Below are 17,041 nucleotides of genomic sequence, written 5' to 3' on the forward strand. Positions count from 1 at the left end.
AGCACTACTTTCCATTTGTAAATATTGATAATGTAAATTCCATTTGTAAATATTGATAATGTTTTGTTTTGTGCTCTTTGAAAGGACCAAATGCAAGAGCTTTCTGCAGTGGACTTCCAATAGAGGGAACAGAATCTGTAGGATGTCGCAAAAGCACCATGGGTTTATGGATCTGAACTTTGGAACGATGGAGAACTACCGATAATCAAGGAATCACATCTACTGGCTGCTGGCAGGTCCACCGGCCTTTCGGCCTCCAGATCTACTGATGGAGAAACCACTAAGCTTTCGAGCACAAAATTGGAATGAAGCAGGAGAACTCCTCTCCCTCATTAATACAGGACTTTTAATTTGCAGCCCTTGGGGTTTTGTTCACTCTCAAAACAAGCCTGAAAGATAATTTATCCCCAGTTTGCAGAGAGGGAGATCGAAACTAAGGTTGGTTGTGGGGAGACACCCCTAAGCATCTGTGTCAATTTGACCATCTTTTTGGCTACACTGAAATATTCCATGAAATTGAGCACGCCATTGTCTAGGTGGAAGCTTACTTTTAAAATTTCAGTCTGATAGTATTTGTTAACACAGGCCCTAGTGATCCATAGAGCTGCAGGTCAAACCAGCAGCAGATCAAAGCTCCTCCTACTGGCCACCTGCTATAAATGCAAGCAACTGCAAACTGGCTCAGCGGGCCTCACCGCCTGCCTCCTTGCTCTGCTCCCACTAGCCCAAAGACAGGAAAGATGTCCCAACCTGTGGGAAGTGATGATGATGGATTTCCCACACTCCCGGGTCCTGGTGACCGCATCCCACAGCAGGCGCCTGGCCACGGGGTCCATACCCGTGGAGGGCTCGTCCAGGAAGATGACAGGGGGCCCACCAATCAGGGCGATTCCAGCACTCAATTTCCGCTTGTTGCCACCACTGTGGAGGGGAAAAGGTAGCCATGAAAAAGCTGTTTTCTGGAAAGGGGTTGGGGGGAAGAAGATGACGAGTTTTGCCCATCTTGTATGAAATCATTAAGCAACATTTGGGTGAACACTGCAGGCAGGGCTTTTTTTCTGGGAAAAGAGGTGGTGGAACTCAGTGGGTTGCCCTCGGAGAAAATGGTCACATGGCTGGTGGCCCCGCCCCCTGATCTGCAGACAGAGGGGAGTTGAGATTGCCCTCCGTGCCGCTAAGCGGCAATCTCAACTCCCCTCTGTCTGGAGATCAGCGGGCGGGGCCACCAGCCATGTGACCGTTTTCAAGAGGTTCCGGAACTCCGTTCCGCCGCGTTCCAGCTGAAAAAAAAGCCCTGACTGCAGGCCCTCTTGATGACGAGGACCGGTCATGGCCCATTGAACTCCTCAGCAACAATAGACTCTAAAATCTTCGCACAGCGATTCTCTAGCAACCAGGCTAGAGCGAATGCCAAAATGGTTCAGTGTCCTGGAGAGACCTAATGGAGAGATCTAATGTGGGCCTTGCTATGGGGGTAAGGTGAGACGGCCGATACATTTTGCGTACAGTTAAGGAAAGCATAGCGACAAACATCAAGCAAGAAGTCCCATGCACGAGCCTCACAAAAATAACCACAGGACGCCCTTCCTGGCGTATTGTATCCTTCTGCTCATTTCATTTTCATTTCGTTTACTGAACTTCTAGCCCGCCCTTCCCATAAGCGGGCTCCGGGTGAGTTACAACAATTTCAATACATATTAAAATCACAAGAAAAATGACAGCATCAGTTATAATAAAAACACAGTTCCACAACAGCGACTTAGTGCAGCCCACTCCTGTCAGGAGTGCACAGGGGTGGGGAATGAGAGGAAGCTATTATTTCCGCCCCCACTACAACTCATATGAGGGGCCAAGGTACTATACCGCCCACCTGGTAAGAGACTAGCAGGGAGGCTCCCAGATGGATACAAGACTGGCCTCAACCATATGCCTGGTGGAACAACTCAATCTTGCCGCCCCGCCAAAAGAATAATATATCTTGGTGAGCCCGTATATCTAGAGTTCTACCAGGTTGGAGCCAGGACCAAAAAGGCCATGGCTCTGGTCATGGCTAGTCTAGCCTCCCTGGGGCCAGGGGCCAGCAGATGTTTGTCAGCTGATCTAAGTGCTCTCTGGGGTACACATGGCAAGAGGCAGTCCCTCCTGATCACTGGTAGGAGGGGTGGGGGTGCAATTTGAATTCCCCACCACAGGCACCAAAATGTCTGCAGGCAGCTCTGTTGGAGGTCTCCAGCCACCTGTGATGTGGTACGTGTAGCAATTTGGGCCAGTCAGGGAAGAAGCCACGTTACCCGCATCCGAGGTCCTGCATTAACACAGAGGTTGCCCTCTGGATCTGGGCTTGGCTCCAGCATCTCCTACATCACCCGTGAAAATGACCAAACAGCACTGTGGCATTCCCACCTCACCTGTATGTTCGGACAAGCTTGTCCGCGTGTGCTTCCAAAAGCAGGCCTCGAAGCATGTTCTCCACACAGCTGCCGATGTAGCGCTCAGGGATGCCCCGCAGCCGGGCATACATACTCAAGGTCTCCCTCCCTGTCATGTGATCCAAAAGAGCATCAAACTGAGGGCAGTAGCCAATCCGCTGCTGGACCTGAACCCAACGGCAAACCAGAGAAACTCAGTCAGCAGCCACCCTTCTGATCAAAACCTCTCCTAGTCAGAAAAGCTTGCAATCTGCAGTGGCAGTGGGGCAGCCAGGCTGGCTTTTTACTGGTGAGCCTAATGTTTACAAAGAGCACAGTATAGGGTAGAGGGGGAACGGAGTTCTCCCCGTGCCTAGCTTTACTTACCCACACTCAGCCATGCCAGGTACTTCTGAACATATGCAGCTGACTTAGACCAAGTCAGCCCAGGGTCTGTGCAGCTTAGTACTATCTCCTCTGGTTGGCTGTGAGCCAAGCTACAAGTGACGCCTGACACAGGTTGGACACTTGTCAGCTTCCCCCAAGTTTTGATGGGAAATGTAGGCATTCTGGTCTTGCAGCTTGACTCTCTGACTGTTGTCCAATGGACTTTTCAACTGTCACTTGTCCAACATTCCGCAAAACTGCCTACATTCCCCATCAAAACTTGAGGGAAGCTGACAAGTGTCCAACCTGTGTCAGGCGTCACTTGTAGCTTGGCTCTGTGGCTTTCCAGGAACTCAGGCAGAGAAAGGTCTTTCCCAGAATCTGCTAATTTAAGATCCTTTAACTGGAGATGCCAGGGACTGAGTCTCTTCTGCATGCAAGCCAGGAGCTCTACCACTGATTCACAGTCTCCCCCTTATTCTGACGGAGACCAGCAACACATATTTTTCCAGGATTTCCCTGGATCAGGTCACAGATGCATTCTGGGAGTTCCATGTTCCCCAGGCGTGCAGGGGCATGACTCAGATGAGGACTGCGGTATGCAAGAAGAAAGGGGCTTACACACACACCCCTCTCATCTTCCTGAAATGAAATGGCGTATGTGCCCCATGAGGGGCTGCATGTATACTGCTGTGGCTTCATGTCACTTTCCAGCAAAAAGAGCATTTGCTATCCGCCTCCCTTCTGCAGGGAGGGGTACAAACGGGCAGGGCTAGACCAGAGAAAGGATAATGCAAATCAGTGGCAGAATTCTGATGATTTTTTTAAAAGGACAGCTGAGTTCGTTACCTTTTTGATATTGGCCAAAATGCTGTGGCCGTCGACATAAGCGTCTCCTGATGTGATGCTCTCATCCCCTGTCAGCATCTTAAAAGTAGTGGTTTTGCCTGCCCCATTGAAGCCAAGGAGGCCAAAGCACTCGCCCTTGTTGACGGCCAAGGAGATTCGGTCCACAGCTAGCCGCGAATCCCTGCTGCTATACACCTGGAAGAGCAAAAGCGAAATGCATGATGGTGCATTGCACCAACCGGGACTACCTGTGGTACCTGTGGGATCTCTGTGGTAGCTCATGGAGCTGGGTCAAGCCTCAGACCCTTTTGAATGGTGCTTGAGTCAAGTCCTCCCTGAATTCCTGACATCAAGCTCCTTCTTCTGTGTATTAGGCTTTTTACCACATTGTTCTCTGTTGACTAATGCTGCTCCTAGAATTGCTTATGTTCTGTTTCAGCATTTCTTCAATTTTGTATTGGATTTTTGCTAATGTCATGTCTTGTAAACTTGCATTCATTTGTCCTATGGCATTGTCTATTGAAAAGTCCTTGATATTAATTGTACTAATCTCACTCTATGTAATCCACCTTGCGTCTCGATGAGAAAGGCAGACTATAAAAGACAAATAAATAAATTCGTTTCTCATTTTTGCAATGCACCTTTAATCTCAATGAGAAAGGCAGACTATCAATCAATCAATCAATCAATCAATCAATCAATCAATCAAGTAAGTAAGTAAAAACTGCCTCCATCCTGTGCCTTCATCAGCTATACTTCAAAACCTCTGATCAACAGAGCAGGACTCGCTGGCCCTTTCCACCTATTTCATGATGATGCTGCAGCAAATGGCTGCACTGAGTGATGGAGAGACTAAACTGGGAACCAGGACAGCCCCAGTCAAGTCTTGCCCTTTTCATGAACTCGCTTTGGCAAGCTGCTACACTTTTTGCAGCTTCAGCCTCCTGTCTGCAGTACAGGGATATTAGCAACGTTGACCTACTTATTTGGTAGGATTACTGAGATCATATGAGGAAACCACTCTATGGACGTTCAGTGGAACCGCCGTCATTGGCCACATGTTAAATTCAACCACGGCAAATAGCTTAAAGGGAAACCTGCTGCAATGGAAATATTTTATCTGTGCCTCATTAAAGCATTAACCTGTCCAGTTCTCAATATTATATCTCAAATTCTGGAGAGCTCAGAAGCCTCAGATAACACCTAAAAGCAGAATTCTCTCTGTTATAGAAGCTGCCTCTTAGTACAGTTTGTTTTAGTGTGAGTTCTCTTTGTTAACCCTTTCTATCGAGGCACATAGAGACTTCTTTTATTTAAAGTTTAATCCTTATTCTTTATTGAAATAAAATTAGTATTTTTAATAAAGTCAAATACTAAAATACAAAAGGTTTATTAAGATGAAACCACCAACTGATGAACATATGCATGCAATCAAAAGTAAATCTCTTAATATCTGAGATGGAATGCAATTTAAAGAAAGGTTTCCACAGTGCAGCACTCAGAGATGGAGCTAAAAACTGCCTGGAATGAGAGCTTGATTGACAGGCTGTTTCCCCCCTCTCTCTGATTGGCTAGTCAGAATCAGCTTCAGGATGACAGTTGGTGCTGACAGGATTTTGAATGAGCAGTTGAGAGCTGAGTGTGTGAGAGAGTCTGACAAGGAGAGTCAGACAGGTAACTCTCTGAAGTGAGGGAAAAGAAAACATTTGGCCTAAATGTAACAACACTGTCTTAAAGGAAAACTTATAGTTAATAGTTCCTAGTATCAAAGCCAGCACAATTTGAAAAACCCATTTACACAGCCAAGATAGAACTGGGTGTGTTTTTAGCAGAGTGAATGGGTTGTAAGTGATGACTTCCATTGAAGCCAAATAGATAGGGTTATGTTATCTTAGGTGAAGAAGATTGATTCCTGACCAGTGTCTAGAAGGGGGTCTGGCTCTAAGGAGGACCCTGGTTCTGTTCTAAAGGGAAAACAGTGTTGAACTAACGTGCGGAAACCTGAGTAGTAAAGGGAAATCTGTGGAGAAACATTGTTGCTTTAACCAAAGTATTAGGCAAAATGCTTCTCACTCTTAAGGATTGTAAACATTGAAACTAAGCTGCAAGAAAACTATTTTGCCTATTACTTTTGAAGTATTCTGTTCTACCAACAAATTTCACCTCAGCAATTTCATCCCGACTGCCTACATTCCATCCCTGCCTGTTTAATAAAGTTGCTGTTTCTTTTGAGAGTTAGCTTCCAGTGCCATTTCATACAAAGAAGAAGAGGGCTCCTGCTTTTTCCCTATCAAGTTTCTGGGCTGGGCTAAAATAAAAAAATATAACTGCTTATCACAGTGGGTCAAAACGAACTATAAAGTCACCACAAATACATGCTACTTGAGGCTGCTCAGCTACAGGAAGCAAACTTGGATTTTGGTGGGAAAATCTGCCTCCAAGTAGGGGAGTGAGGGAGCGTCCGTCATAATATCTCTCAATTAAAGCTAGTAATGATTTAAAACCAAATCATATTCAAGTCTACTATGAAATGCACTGGATTCTCAATAAACACACAGAGACAAATATTTCTCATCAAAAAATCTTCTACATGAGAGCTGCTTTGTCAAAACCCGAACTTCTTATCTGGGTGGCATCTTTTATACTAATTAATATGTGCTATCTATAAAGACGTATCAAAGATCATTTACATGTGACAATAACATAAAAATATGACTGGTCTTAGATTTAGCTGATTCTTCATATTTTCAATAATCTGATGTTTTACTAAATCTAAGCATGACATTATTGTACAGCTGCATGATAAGTTTTATAAACTTTAAAAGCTGTCAAAAGTGAGTAGATTATTAGTGGTCCATTCTAGCCATTAAAGAACCATTAATTCACCATTTGCCAACTATTTTTAATGGTTGTCAAAAGATAAAGGAACAGCTGTGTATTACACAACCTGCTCACAAGCTACAGTGAAGTTCACACAAAGGTCACTAGAATTTATGCATATAATTGGAGTATATTGCAATTTAATCTATATTTCCGCTACACTACCAACTAAAGAGCAGGTTGCCTGGAGGTAATCAAAGGTGACTAGGCAAGCACCTGCATCAAACCACATTCAAGATGCCAGCACCTCGGGCAGACTGGTGTTACTGAATGAATTCAGTGCAATGTCATACTTTCATTTTCAGTGTAAGAAATTGAGGTCTGTTGTGCTATGCATGTGTAGGTGCAGTTTGGTGTAGTGGTTAAGAGCACGGGACTCTAACCTGGAGAGCCGGGTTTGATTCCCCACTCCTCCACTTGAAGCCAGCTGGGTGACCTTGGGCTAGTCACAGCTCTCTGGAGCTCTCTCAGCCCCACCCACCTCACAGGCTGAATATTGTTGTGGGGATAATAATGACATACTTTGTAAACTGCTCTGAGTGGGCATTAAGTTGTCCTGAAGGACGGTATATAAATTGAATGTTATTATTCGGTTTGAATCCCTTCCTTGTCCCAGGTTTTGTTTGTCAGTAAAGCAAACCAGAAATGCCAAAACAAACAAACAAATAAGACTTTGGCTCACCTTGGTAAGTTCTTTGATGACCAGAGGACTGTTCAATGATGAAAGCGCTTCTGGCGGTGACTCCAAGACCTTCTTTCTTTCATCAGCAACATCCCGATCTTCTGGCAGCACAGGAACTTTGTTCAGCAGGAGCACCTATTATGGGAAAAGGGCAACAGACAGCAAAGGAGCATCGATCAGCTAACGTACATCTTCTGTCAGAGCCCAGCAATTTAATGCAAATAGCTACAATGTCGCTAATAGCTGGAAATCTCACGTTTTAGCTGGATTGGCTGAGAAACAAAGAAGTGCCCTTGATTTTTTTTTTTACATTTGTAACATTAATGATCATTTTCCTTTTTTTAAAAAAGGTATCCCTTCTCCTCTTACATATGGGACGCAATGCATCTTCTAAGGTGGAGACCTGCTACAAGGCATACATGCATCATATGAAAACTAACCGACAAGAGAGAGAATTGCAGTAAACAGTAACAGTGCAGCAAAAAACCCACGAGTACTTACTAAGTATTCTCTTAAGTAGTAACAATGAATACAATTCCTATGGCAATTCTTAAATATTTTACTGTCCTGTCAACAATGCACTGTTTAAACACTTCTGTTATAATAAACGTATATTTAACTGTATTTCCAAAGTAGCTCTATGTACTAAAAGGAGAGTCGATTCTTAAAGTGCTTCAGTGTGATCAATAAAGTGCTAGTGCTAAAGTGCTGATCCCAAATGGGATAACATATTGAACGAGAAATTCGTAAAGTGCAGACATATGAATAGCACCCTTCAGTGGTAAGTATCCTCAAAATACTTTTTATCAAATTTATCAGCAAAGGTCAAAGTTCATAAGCTCTATAATTCAAAGTTCGGAAGTGCTATATCTCAATAGTAACAGAGAGTTCATAAATCTTGACTCGATGATTCTCATGGAGTGGCTATGAACAATCTTGAATCCTCTAACGGATTATCTAGATCCTTATTGGCCCGTTTCAAAATAATCTTTTTCAAAGAGTCACAGTCAATACATCCTCAAGGTCTTTCAGGTATTACAGAACTGGTTGTTCCCTTATTCAATCTCACATATGAAAACAAAGCAATGTCTTCATCACGAAGATCTGATTTATCGATGAATCAACTGACCAATTGCAAGCTCACACTAGGAATTAGTTATCCAATTAACCATTCTTTCATTGGATGAGAGGCATAATAAATTGTATCAATTTTACAAAATTTATCCAGAACCCCAAATTCTGAATCTCTTTTTTGGGGGGTGCTAATTAAACAACTTTTGATTCAAAGTAAAGTATGCCTAAGTCCTTGATTTCAATGGGATTAGGGACATATAAGTGTGCATAGGGTCAGACATGCAGGGTTTTGCAGGCCAGTGTTCACATTCAGGACAATATGGTTTGAACCAAACCAAAATTCAAACCAAAACTCTGTGTCAAATTCTGCAACAAGATCAGCTAAATTCCGCAACCCGTGAACATCATTTTAATTTTCATGATATCTCTCATTTTGCATAATTGCATCCAGTGCCTTCCCAAGCAGGGTTATACCCTTCTAAGTCCAACAAAGTCCTTAGATGGGCACAACTCAGCTGAGTGCTGCACTGTCATTCTCTAGCTTTTCAACCATTTTTCCTCATGGATTTGCAAGTGACAGAGAGGACCAGCCCCACCTTATGGCCAGGTGAAAATTCTGAACACATGAAACTGCCTTATACTGAATCAGACCATCGGTCCATTAAGGTCAGTATAGTCTACTTAGACTGACAGCGACTCTCCAGGGTCTCAGGCAGAGGTCTTTCACATCACCTACTGGCTAATCCTTTTAACTGAAGATGCTGAGGATTGATGCTAGAACCTTCCATATGCCAAGCAGATGCTCTACCACTGAGCCACAGTGTAATTCCCCATGTACTTATCTAATCTTATCTCCCAAACTAAACAGCTGCTCGACAGCTTCAAGCCCATCTTTGCATCTGTAAGGACCAGACACTTGGCTTTTTAAAAATTGTGAAAACAGAAATGCACCCTGAATATTACACCTGGGCCCTTTTCACACTGCTTACCTGCTGCTGGAACGTGGCGAAATATCGCGCAAAACCCACGGAAGATAGCGTCTTCTTGCGAGAGTTTTGCGCGATGTTGTGCAAAACTCTCGCGAGAAGATGCTATCTTCCGCGGGTTTTGCGCGATATTTCGTGACGTTCCGGAAGCAGGTAAGCAGTGTGAAAAGGGCCCTGGTAACACATTCTGGGCTGCAGCAGAATCAGGAGATACACGCAGTCCAGATACACAGGGAGAAACTGAGCTTACTGTTTTCTTGGCTAGGAAAAAGCATCTTCCTTCCATTCATGTACTGCATTTTTTTAATCCCACCCTTCTTCCAAGGGATTTCCGCAAAGAATGCTACAGAGGAGTGCAGGAAGCAGAACAGACCTCAGGCTGCATTTTTACTGTATCCACAGAGAGTCCCTACAAGTATGTGGGCTGCACCAAGCTCACCCATTTCCGCCGTCGGCACATGCCACAGACAACAGTTCTCACTCTCCAAAGAAGGTTGGTCTCAATGAGGAAGAGGAGGAGGAGAAAGCAGAGGCCTTGAACAGCCATGGAGGTCAAGTACTTGCCAATCCCGGGGCTCTCCCACGCAAAATAGTTGTTTTGGAAACTAATATCTGGGAGAGAGAAAAAAAAGAGAGGTCAATTCATGAATAGCATTGTCGCACAGTAAGGATTAGGGCAGGACCCACCCAGAACTAAGCACTTTTAATTCAGGCTGAGTTCAGCAGGAGTTAAGTATTTTAACCAGGGCTCATTTCGAGGGGGAATGCGCAGGAACGCAGTTCCAGCAGTTCCCCAAAGAGGTCACATGTCAGGTGCCCCTGCCCACCTGACTCTCGGCCACTTTGGGCCTGTTTCGGCCTGGATTGGGGCTGAAGGCCCGGACAGGGCCTCTGACGGGTGCTGGATCACTCTCCTGCTCAGCAGTGGCCCGATCCTGACCATTTTGGGCCCCTTTTGGCCATTTTCAGCCCCTTTTTTGCCATTTTTGGCCCAATTTTGGCCTTGAATGGCCAGGATTGGGTCCAAAATAGCCAAGATAGGAGATGTCAGGGGGTGTGGCATATGCAAATCAGTTATGCTAATGACACTTCTGGTGCTGCCAAGGGGCATGCTAATGAGTTGTGGTAATGAGTTATGCTAATGAATTCCTCCAGCTCTTTTTCTACGAAATGACCCCTGATTTTAACCATACTTGTGTATCCACATCCAGTCCACTGGTGTCAGAGCACAGCCAAATTTTAAGAAACCAAGGCACAGACAACCTTCAATACTCACTGAACATTTTACAGACCAATGCAGCCTGGAAAGAAGAGCCGCAGAACTGAATGAACTCGTAGTTCTGGTAAAAATCACTGATGCTCTGCCCCAAGCAGTAGTTGGGCAGGATCAAAAAGACTTTATCCAGCAACCTCGAGAGATCGACCATTCCAAGCGCTGGAAGACAAATATGGGGAAAGTCAGTGAAATGACCTATGACCAATCTGACAAGTTTTTGCCAGAAAAAAACAGCCATGCGATCCCCTCCAAAAAGCAGTTATGACCTCTGGTCCCTTACCTGGAATGCTCATGATTGTGACCGCCAGAAAGGTGGCCGTGCCCGAGAAGATGTTGAAAATGGTGAGACGTGTGTAGGCTGTGGCTGCCACAGAAAAGCAGAAACTGAGAAGGTACATGAGAGGGATGATGGCCCAGCCGTAGAGGAGGAAGATCTGCATCACATCGACTAGGTGGCTGTCCTGAGTAAATGCTTTCACATCAAATGCTTGGAAGATCACCTGGAAGATTGGCCAAGGTAAGTGGTAAGACGTTCCTATCTCCTTGTGTGTCCTGCACCTTGGCCTTCCCTCAGCCTGTCCTTTAGCCCATGAACCTGTCTCTTCCAACTCAATGCCCTTCCACTATCCAAATGTTCTCCAGCTCTGTATTGCAACTCTCTGGAGCTCCCTCCCTTTAAAACCATGTGGAGCCAGTTCTTTTCCCTTCCTACAAGTCCTTTTCAAAACCCAGTTGTTATGCCAGGCCTTCGGCTCACTCCCCTCCCCTTTAAATCCTCATTCCCACATGCAGGGATCATTTCGTAGAAAAAGAGCTGGAGGAACTCATTAACATAACTCATTAGCATATGCCACGCCCCTTGCCATCACCGGAAGTGTGTCACTAGCATAACTGATTTGCGTGTGCCACACCCCCTGACATCACCTATCCTGGCTGTTTTGGACCCAATCCTGGCCATTCAGGGCTGAAATTGGGCCCAAAATGGCAAAAAGGGGCTAAAAATGGCCGAAAGGTGCCCAAAATGGTCAGGATCGGGCCGCTGCTGAGTGGGAGAGTGATCCACCACCTGTCAGAGGCCCGATCGGGGCCGTTTCATCCCCAATCCAGGCTGAAACAGGCCCCAAATGGTCAAGAGTCAGGTGGGCGGGGCCACCTGACATGTGACCTCTTTGGGGAACTGCCGGAACTGCGTTCCAGCGCGTTCCCTCTCGAAATGAGCCCTGCCAACATGTAACCAAAGTTTTAAGTACGTGGAGCTGCACCTGCCTACAATTACCCCTCTCCATCCTTGCCTCTCCCCACCCCTCACCTCCCTTACTAGTTTTCCCCATTTCTTTTGGTCTCTTGGCTGGATCTCATGGACCTTTCCCGCAAATAGTAGCGCCTTCCCCTGATGCAAAAGGCTCCACCAGCAAAACAGCCCTTTGCCTCACCAGAAGGCACCTTGTGCCAGAGGCAGCCATCACCGTTTGCTGAACAGGTATGTGGGATCCAACCCTGTCTGTTCTTTGGGGGTGGGGACCCATCTATTTCAGACTATGTTATTCAGCAAGGGAACAGGTCTGTTTAAATAACGTCAACATATCTGGGTGGGGCTTATATTAGCATGAGGGCTGTCTGCCCACCTTCAGAAACTGGTTTGGAGTTTCCATTTTCCTGGCTGATGAGTGCTATCTAAGTGGGATGGGGGACAACTGCCCCAATGCATGCAATTTTAATAGGGGGCAGGGACTGATGAGCCCCTTGTCGTGTTCTGCTTTAACCCTTTCAACAGCTTTCCACACAGGAGTAGCATTTGCCCCACGGCAAAGTTTGACAGGGGACTATGGAATATCACACCCCTGGGTGTCCAGGACAGGAACCAAATGGTATGAGGGAGTTCTGCTGACTCTCAATTTCATGGTTGTTGTGGGTTTTCCGGGCTGTATTGCCGTGGTCTTGGCATTGTAGTTCCTGACGTTTCGCCAGCAGCTGTGACTGGCATCTTCAGAGGTGTAGCACCAAAAGACAGAGATCTCTCAGTGTCACAGTGTGGAAAAGATGTAGGTCATTTGTATCTACTCAGGAGGGGTGGGGTTGAGCTCACCCCTCCTGAGTAGATACAAATGACCTGCCAACATCTTTTCCACACTGTGACACTGAGAGATCTCTGTCTTTTGGTGCTACACCTCTGAAGATGCCAGCCACAGCTGCTGGCGAAACGTCAGGAACTACAATGCCAAGACCACGGCAATACAGCCTGGAAAACCCACAACAACCATCGTTCTCCAGCCGTGAAAGCCTTCGACAATACATCTCAATTTCATCTTTATACAGCTTCACCCAGGCCCTCATTACACCACTATTTCCTACGAAGCTGAAGTTGGTCCCCAGTTCCTCATTCGCAGTTCCTAGGTCCTTATTGGCAGACCAGTTCCCAGTTCTTTATTGGCAGAGCAAAACACAAATATTGGGGGAAGTTGAAAAGCTCTGTACCCCAAAATAAAGATTGTAGGAGCACATATAATACACCCCCGTATTCAGTGGACTCTCCTAGTCCTCCTACAAAGTCCAGTTCTAGAGTTAACAGCTTCAAAGTAGGGTAAGAGATACAAGCCCTCCGTAGCCCCAAACAATCTTGCATGCCTCCACATCACACAGTCCTGCACTCACTAGACTGCCCCCTACAACTGGATAGGTGCTGGTGCCCATCCAAATACTGGTTCTGGAGCTAGGACCTCCTGTTTGGGCTGCCTCCTAGAAAACGGTGTTGGGAACAGCCTTAATATCATATTTTCGATCACTAGTATGAGTTTTCTTTCTGCTATTACCTGCTTCGGGTTAACTTCCAGTAAGGTGTCAGGGGCTGTAAACTTTGACCAAATGGCGCAGAACCCCTCATCTGAACCTGCTTTGATCCAGAGTCCAGTAATTCACATGTCAGCGGGAAAATGGTTGTTTTGGGCTGTTAATTACCAGCACACCACTTTTAACATCTAGACACCAGAAATCAGACAAAGCTGACTTTCATTCTTACTTTTATTTCCTTTGGACTCTCAGAGGAATAAAAAAAAAAAACAGGATTTTTCTTACATGGACAGTTGCCTAAAACAAAACATTATTTCTTATCTCTATTACACCCCGCCTTTCTCAACAATGGTGACCCAAAGCACCCTACATCATTCTCCTCCCCTCCATTTTGCCTTCACAACAACCCTGCGAGGCAAGATACTTTGAGAGTGTATGGTTACCAACTCTGGGTTAGGAAATTCCTGGAGAATGGGGGGTTGGAGCCTGGTGAAGCCAGGTTGGGGGAGAGGAGGGAAATCAGCAAGGTATAATGAATGCAATACATTCCACTCTCCAAAGCAGCCATTTGTTCCAGGGGGAATGATCTCTGTTGGGTGGTGATCCCTGGTACTTGTGGGAGAGTTGTGGGAGGCTGGAAAGCCTGCAAGGGTGTATATCTGGCCCAAAGTCACCTGGCAAGCTTCCATGTCTCAGTGAGGATTTCAACCTGGATGTCCCAGATCCTACAACAAGACATAGACTGGAAGCGATTGAAAGACTGGTCCTGGAGCGAGGAGCTCTTATTTGGGCAATCTCACACAAGCCTGTTTTGGGAAGAGAGGTGTAACCAGAGTTACCTCTGGCAAGTCACACACTCTCAGTCTCACCTACTTCACAGGGTTGTTGTGAGCTTCTTTGGAGCACATGGTCGAAAGTGGGCTTCCTCCAGGAGAAATGCACAGGCAGGAAGAGTGAAGATTGGGTCTGCCAATAAGGAACTAGGAACTGCAAATCTGCAAATAAGAAACTGAGACCTGGCTCTGCCAATAAGGAACTGGGAACTGCCAATGAGGGACTGGGAACCAACTTCAGCTTCGTCTATTTCCTGGGGGTTTCTACCCTACCATCCTCATCCAGCTCTGCTCCTCCCCAGGTGTAGCTTGCTCCTTCCTGGAGTCCTTAAAGGGGATCTCCTCAGCAGAAGAACCCCCTGGCCACAATCACGGCCAACTTCAGGAACAGAAGCCTCAGTGGTTCAATCATGACTCTCTTGTGCTAGGAGCAAATGGGGAGAACACTGAGCCAGAGATGTTGCTGAGGCCGGCAGGCAGTGAGTTGGTAAACAAACATTCGGTATCTGCAGGCACCACGCCAGGAACCACATGGAGTTCAACTCACCAGCATGAGGACGCAGGGGACAAGGAAGTTGATGAGGTCCCACAAGAGGGCGGATAGCCAGAAATTGATGATGTAGACTCCACTGACGAACTGCACGTGCTTGGCCTTCATGGCCCTCTCGCTGACCAGCAGCAGTGCAAAAGTGCTGGACAAGGAAGCCATTCCATAGAGCAAGTTGATTGCGATGGCAAACCCCGTCTGGCCTCTAGTGGGATGATAAAAGGTGGGTTACGCAGGACATACGCGGTTTGTTTTGAGATTGTTTCTATAGGTCACCTGTCCAGAAAAGCTTGAGGCGGGTCATCACTGTAACAGCCCACAGGACTAAAAAATGCAAGATGAGATCTTCCTAGGGACTCAAACATCAGGGACAAGCAACCAATGTGTGCTTTGGGCCTCTCTATGGCTGATTCCGCACACGTTGGATAATGCACTTTCAGTGCACTTTATCAATTGTTTGAGATGGAGTTTTGTTCCGCCCACAAAAAAATCCATTCCAAATGATCTATAAAGAGGATTGGAAGGACTGCATTATCCAACGTGTGCGGAATCACTCTAAGAGTGTCATAGGCAGACAGAAAACACCAACTGCCTATCCGGAGGCAACGGAGCGGGAGCTGTTAGGGGTGAGCTACCCTGGGAGAGGAGGGTTAGGAAACGGCTGCTTCCTTTGCTTCTCTTCAAATGGCCCTCCAGCACACAACCTAAGGTCCTACCAAACTTAACTAATAGAAAAGTCCGAGCACCATATTTTAAAGCAGAACCAAGGGTGTCGAGGGACCCCCAAGCCTGGGTGATCTGAAACTGGGGACCTAGAAGGCAGCACAGAGCAGCTAAAGACAGACAGCCAGGATCCTAGGGGTAGTGTCAGGAACAAACCCCTGCTAGGTCTATCATAGACGTAAGTGCCCAAGCCCCCGTGTTTCTAGGTAGACCATCAGGTTCGGTCCAGAGCTCCCTAGTTCCCGCCTTGTATCCCCTGACATGATCCTATAACTGCCGACTGTTATCATCGGGTTCTAAATGGAGGCACTGTGATCACAGCAGAGATCACACCAGCATGATGGCTGAACACAATGCAGTTTTGTTATGCCAAGTCAGAACTTTGGTTCCCCTAATTCAGTATCTTCTGCTCTGACAGGCAGCAGCTGTCTAGGAACATGGGTGAGAATTTCCCTTCCACCAGAGACCCCTGAACTACAGATATCGAGGACTGAACTGAAGACCCTTCTGCAGGCACAGTGGATGCTCTTGCTAGAAAAGTAGCAAGCAAGGAGCAGGTTGAGCCAGAATCCTTTCTCCTAATAATGCACTAAGTTTTCTTTCTTAAAACTTGAAGGAAGCTTTAGAATAGGACGTCTATTGAAAACTGCACCCCCTCCATCACTGGAGGGTGTTAAAGCCTGGAGTTTCTGGAGTGGTAAAGCCCACTTTTAATGCCTCAACTGGTTGCATGTGTAATACCAGCCCCCAGTGTAAGGCGGAGAAACTGAATGCCCAGGTGCATGGACCACAAAGGATTAAGTATCCCACACCAATCATGCAAATGAACAGCTGTGCAGGTGTGCCCCGACTCCTCTTTCACTGTCCCTCCCTGAACTGTTCCCAATTCTCAATTAAAGAAAAAATAACTCCCTAACCAGTTGAGTAAGAAATGCCTTCTGAGGATCTAGCCAGAAAGTTTTTTCATATGGAAGCGGGGTGAGCTGGTTCTTTGGTTTTAGGTGATCCCAATTCAGGTTCTCTCTTTGGGCAAGCAGGCTTAGTTTTTTTTTTAAAAAAACAGTCTGGAAGACTAGCAACTTTAGTTGAAGGAGACAGGGACTCACTCCATAAGCTGGTCCTTGGCGGTCTCAGTCACGTTGCGGGGCTGTGGGAAGTTGGCCACAGTGATGGAAGCATTGGGGCCAGCAAGCAGCTTCAGTAAGGCATTGTCAGCTAGCAGCAGAGCTGTGGCAGAGGCATGATATGCCTGGTTGTTGAAGAACGCTCTGACCAGCGTCTGGTTCTCATTGTCCTCGAAGGAGGCAGCTGCGATGCAATGCTCATTGAAGGCCCCTCCCTCTTCGGCTGCTTGAGAAATCAGGTATTCCAGCAGATCATCTGAAATGGCAGCATATTGCTAAGTAGGTCTTCCACTGGCTGGTTGGAGGGCCTGCTTCAGAGCCCTGCTAGCCTCAAAAGATTGCTCAAGATGTATTGCAGAGACAGATTTTCTCTACAACCATGAGGTCTAGAAATTTGCTCATTGGAACAAAGAAAGGGAATTCCCAGTAAACTGATAGAATGTACAGGGCAGGAAGTGACCCCGAACTGCAGTATGATAGCCTGG

General features: G+C 46.2%; 1 protein-coding gene across 3 annotated transcripts in view; it reads right to left on the reverse strand.

Moving 5' to 3' along the window:
- ABCA3 (ATP binding cassette subfamily A member 3) overlaps positions 1-17,041 on the reverse strand; it is a 102,350-nt gene that overhangs the window by 8,494 nt on the left and 76,815 nt on the right. For all 3 annotated transcript variants that reach the window (XM_054992485.1, XM_054992486.1, XM_054992484.1), the window contains exons 20-28: positions 16,539-16,812; positions 14,710-14,914; positions 10,823-11,042; positions 10,543-10,701; positions 9,706-9,878; positions 7,207-7,341; positions 3,645-3,839; positions 2,409-2,596; positions 751-921 (exon numbers count right to left, since the gene is read on the reverse strand). In XM_054992485.1, the coding sequence (XP_054848460.1) occupies positions 751-921; positions 2,409-2,596; positions 3,645-3,839; positions 7,207-7,341; positions 9,706-9,878; positions 10,543-10,701; positions 10,823-11,042; positions 14,710-14,914; positions 16,539-16,812 (1,720 nt within the window). The remainder of the gene's footprint in view (positions 1-750; positions 922-2,408; positions 2,597-3,644; positions 3,840-7,206; positions 7,342-9,705; positions 9,879-10,542; positions 10,702-10,822; positions 11,043-14,709; positions 14,915-16,538; positions 16,813-17,041) is intronic.

This window comes from Eublepharis macularius, chromosome 12 (genome assembly GCF_028583425.1).
Source record: "Eublepharis macularius isolate TG4126 chromosome 12, MPM_Emac_v1.0, whole genome shotgun sequence".
Taxonomy (NCBI): Eukaryota; Metazoa; Chordata; class Lepidosauria; order Squamata; family Eublepharidae; genus Eublepharis; species Eublepharis macularius.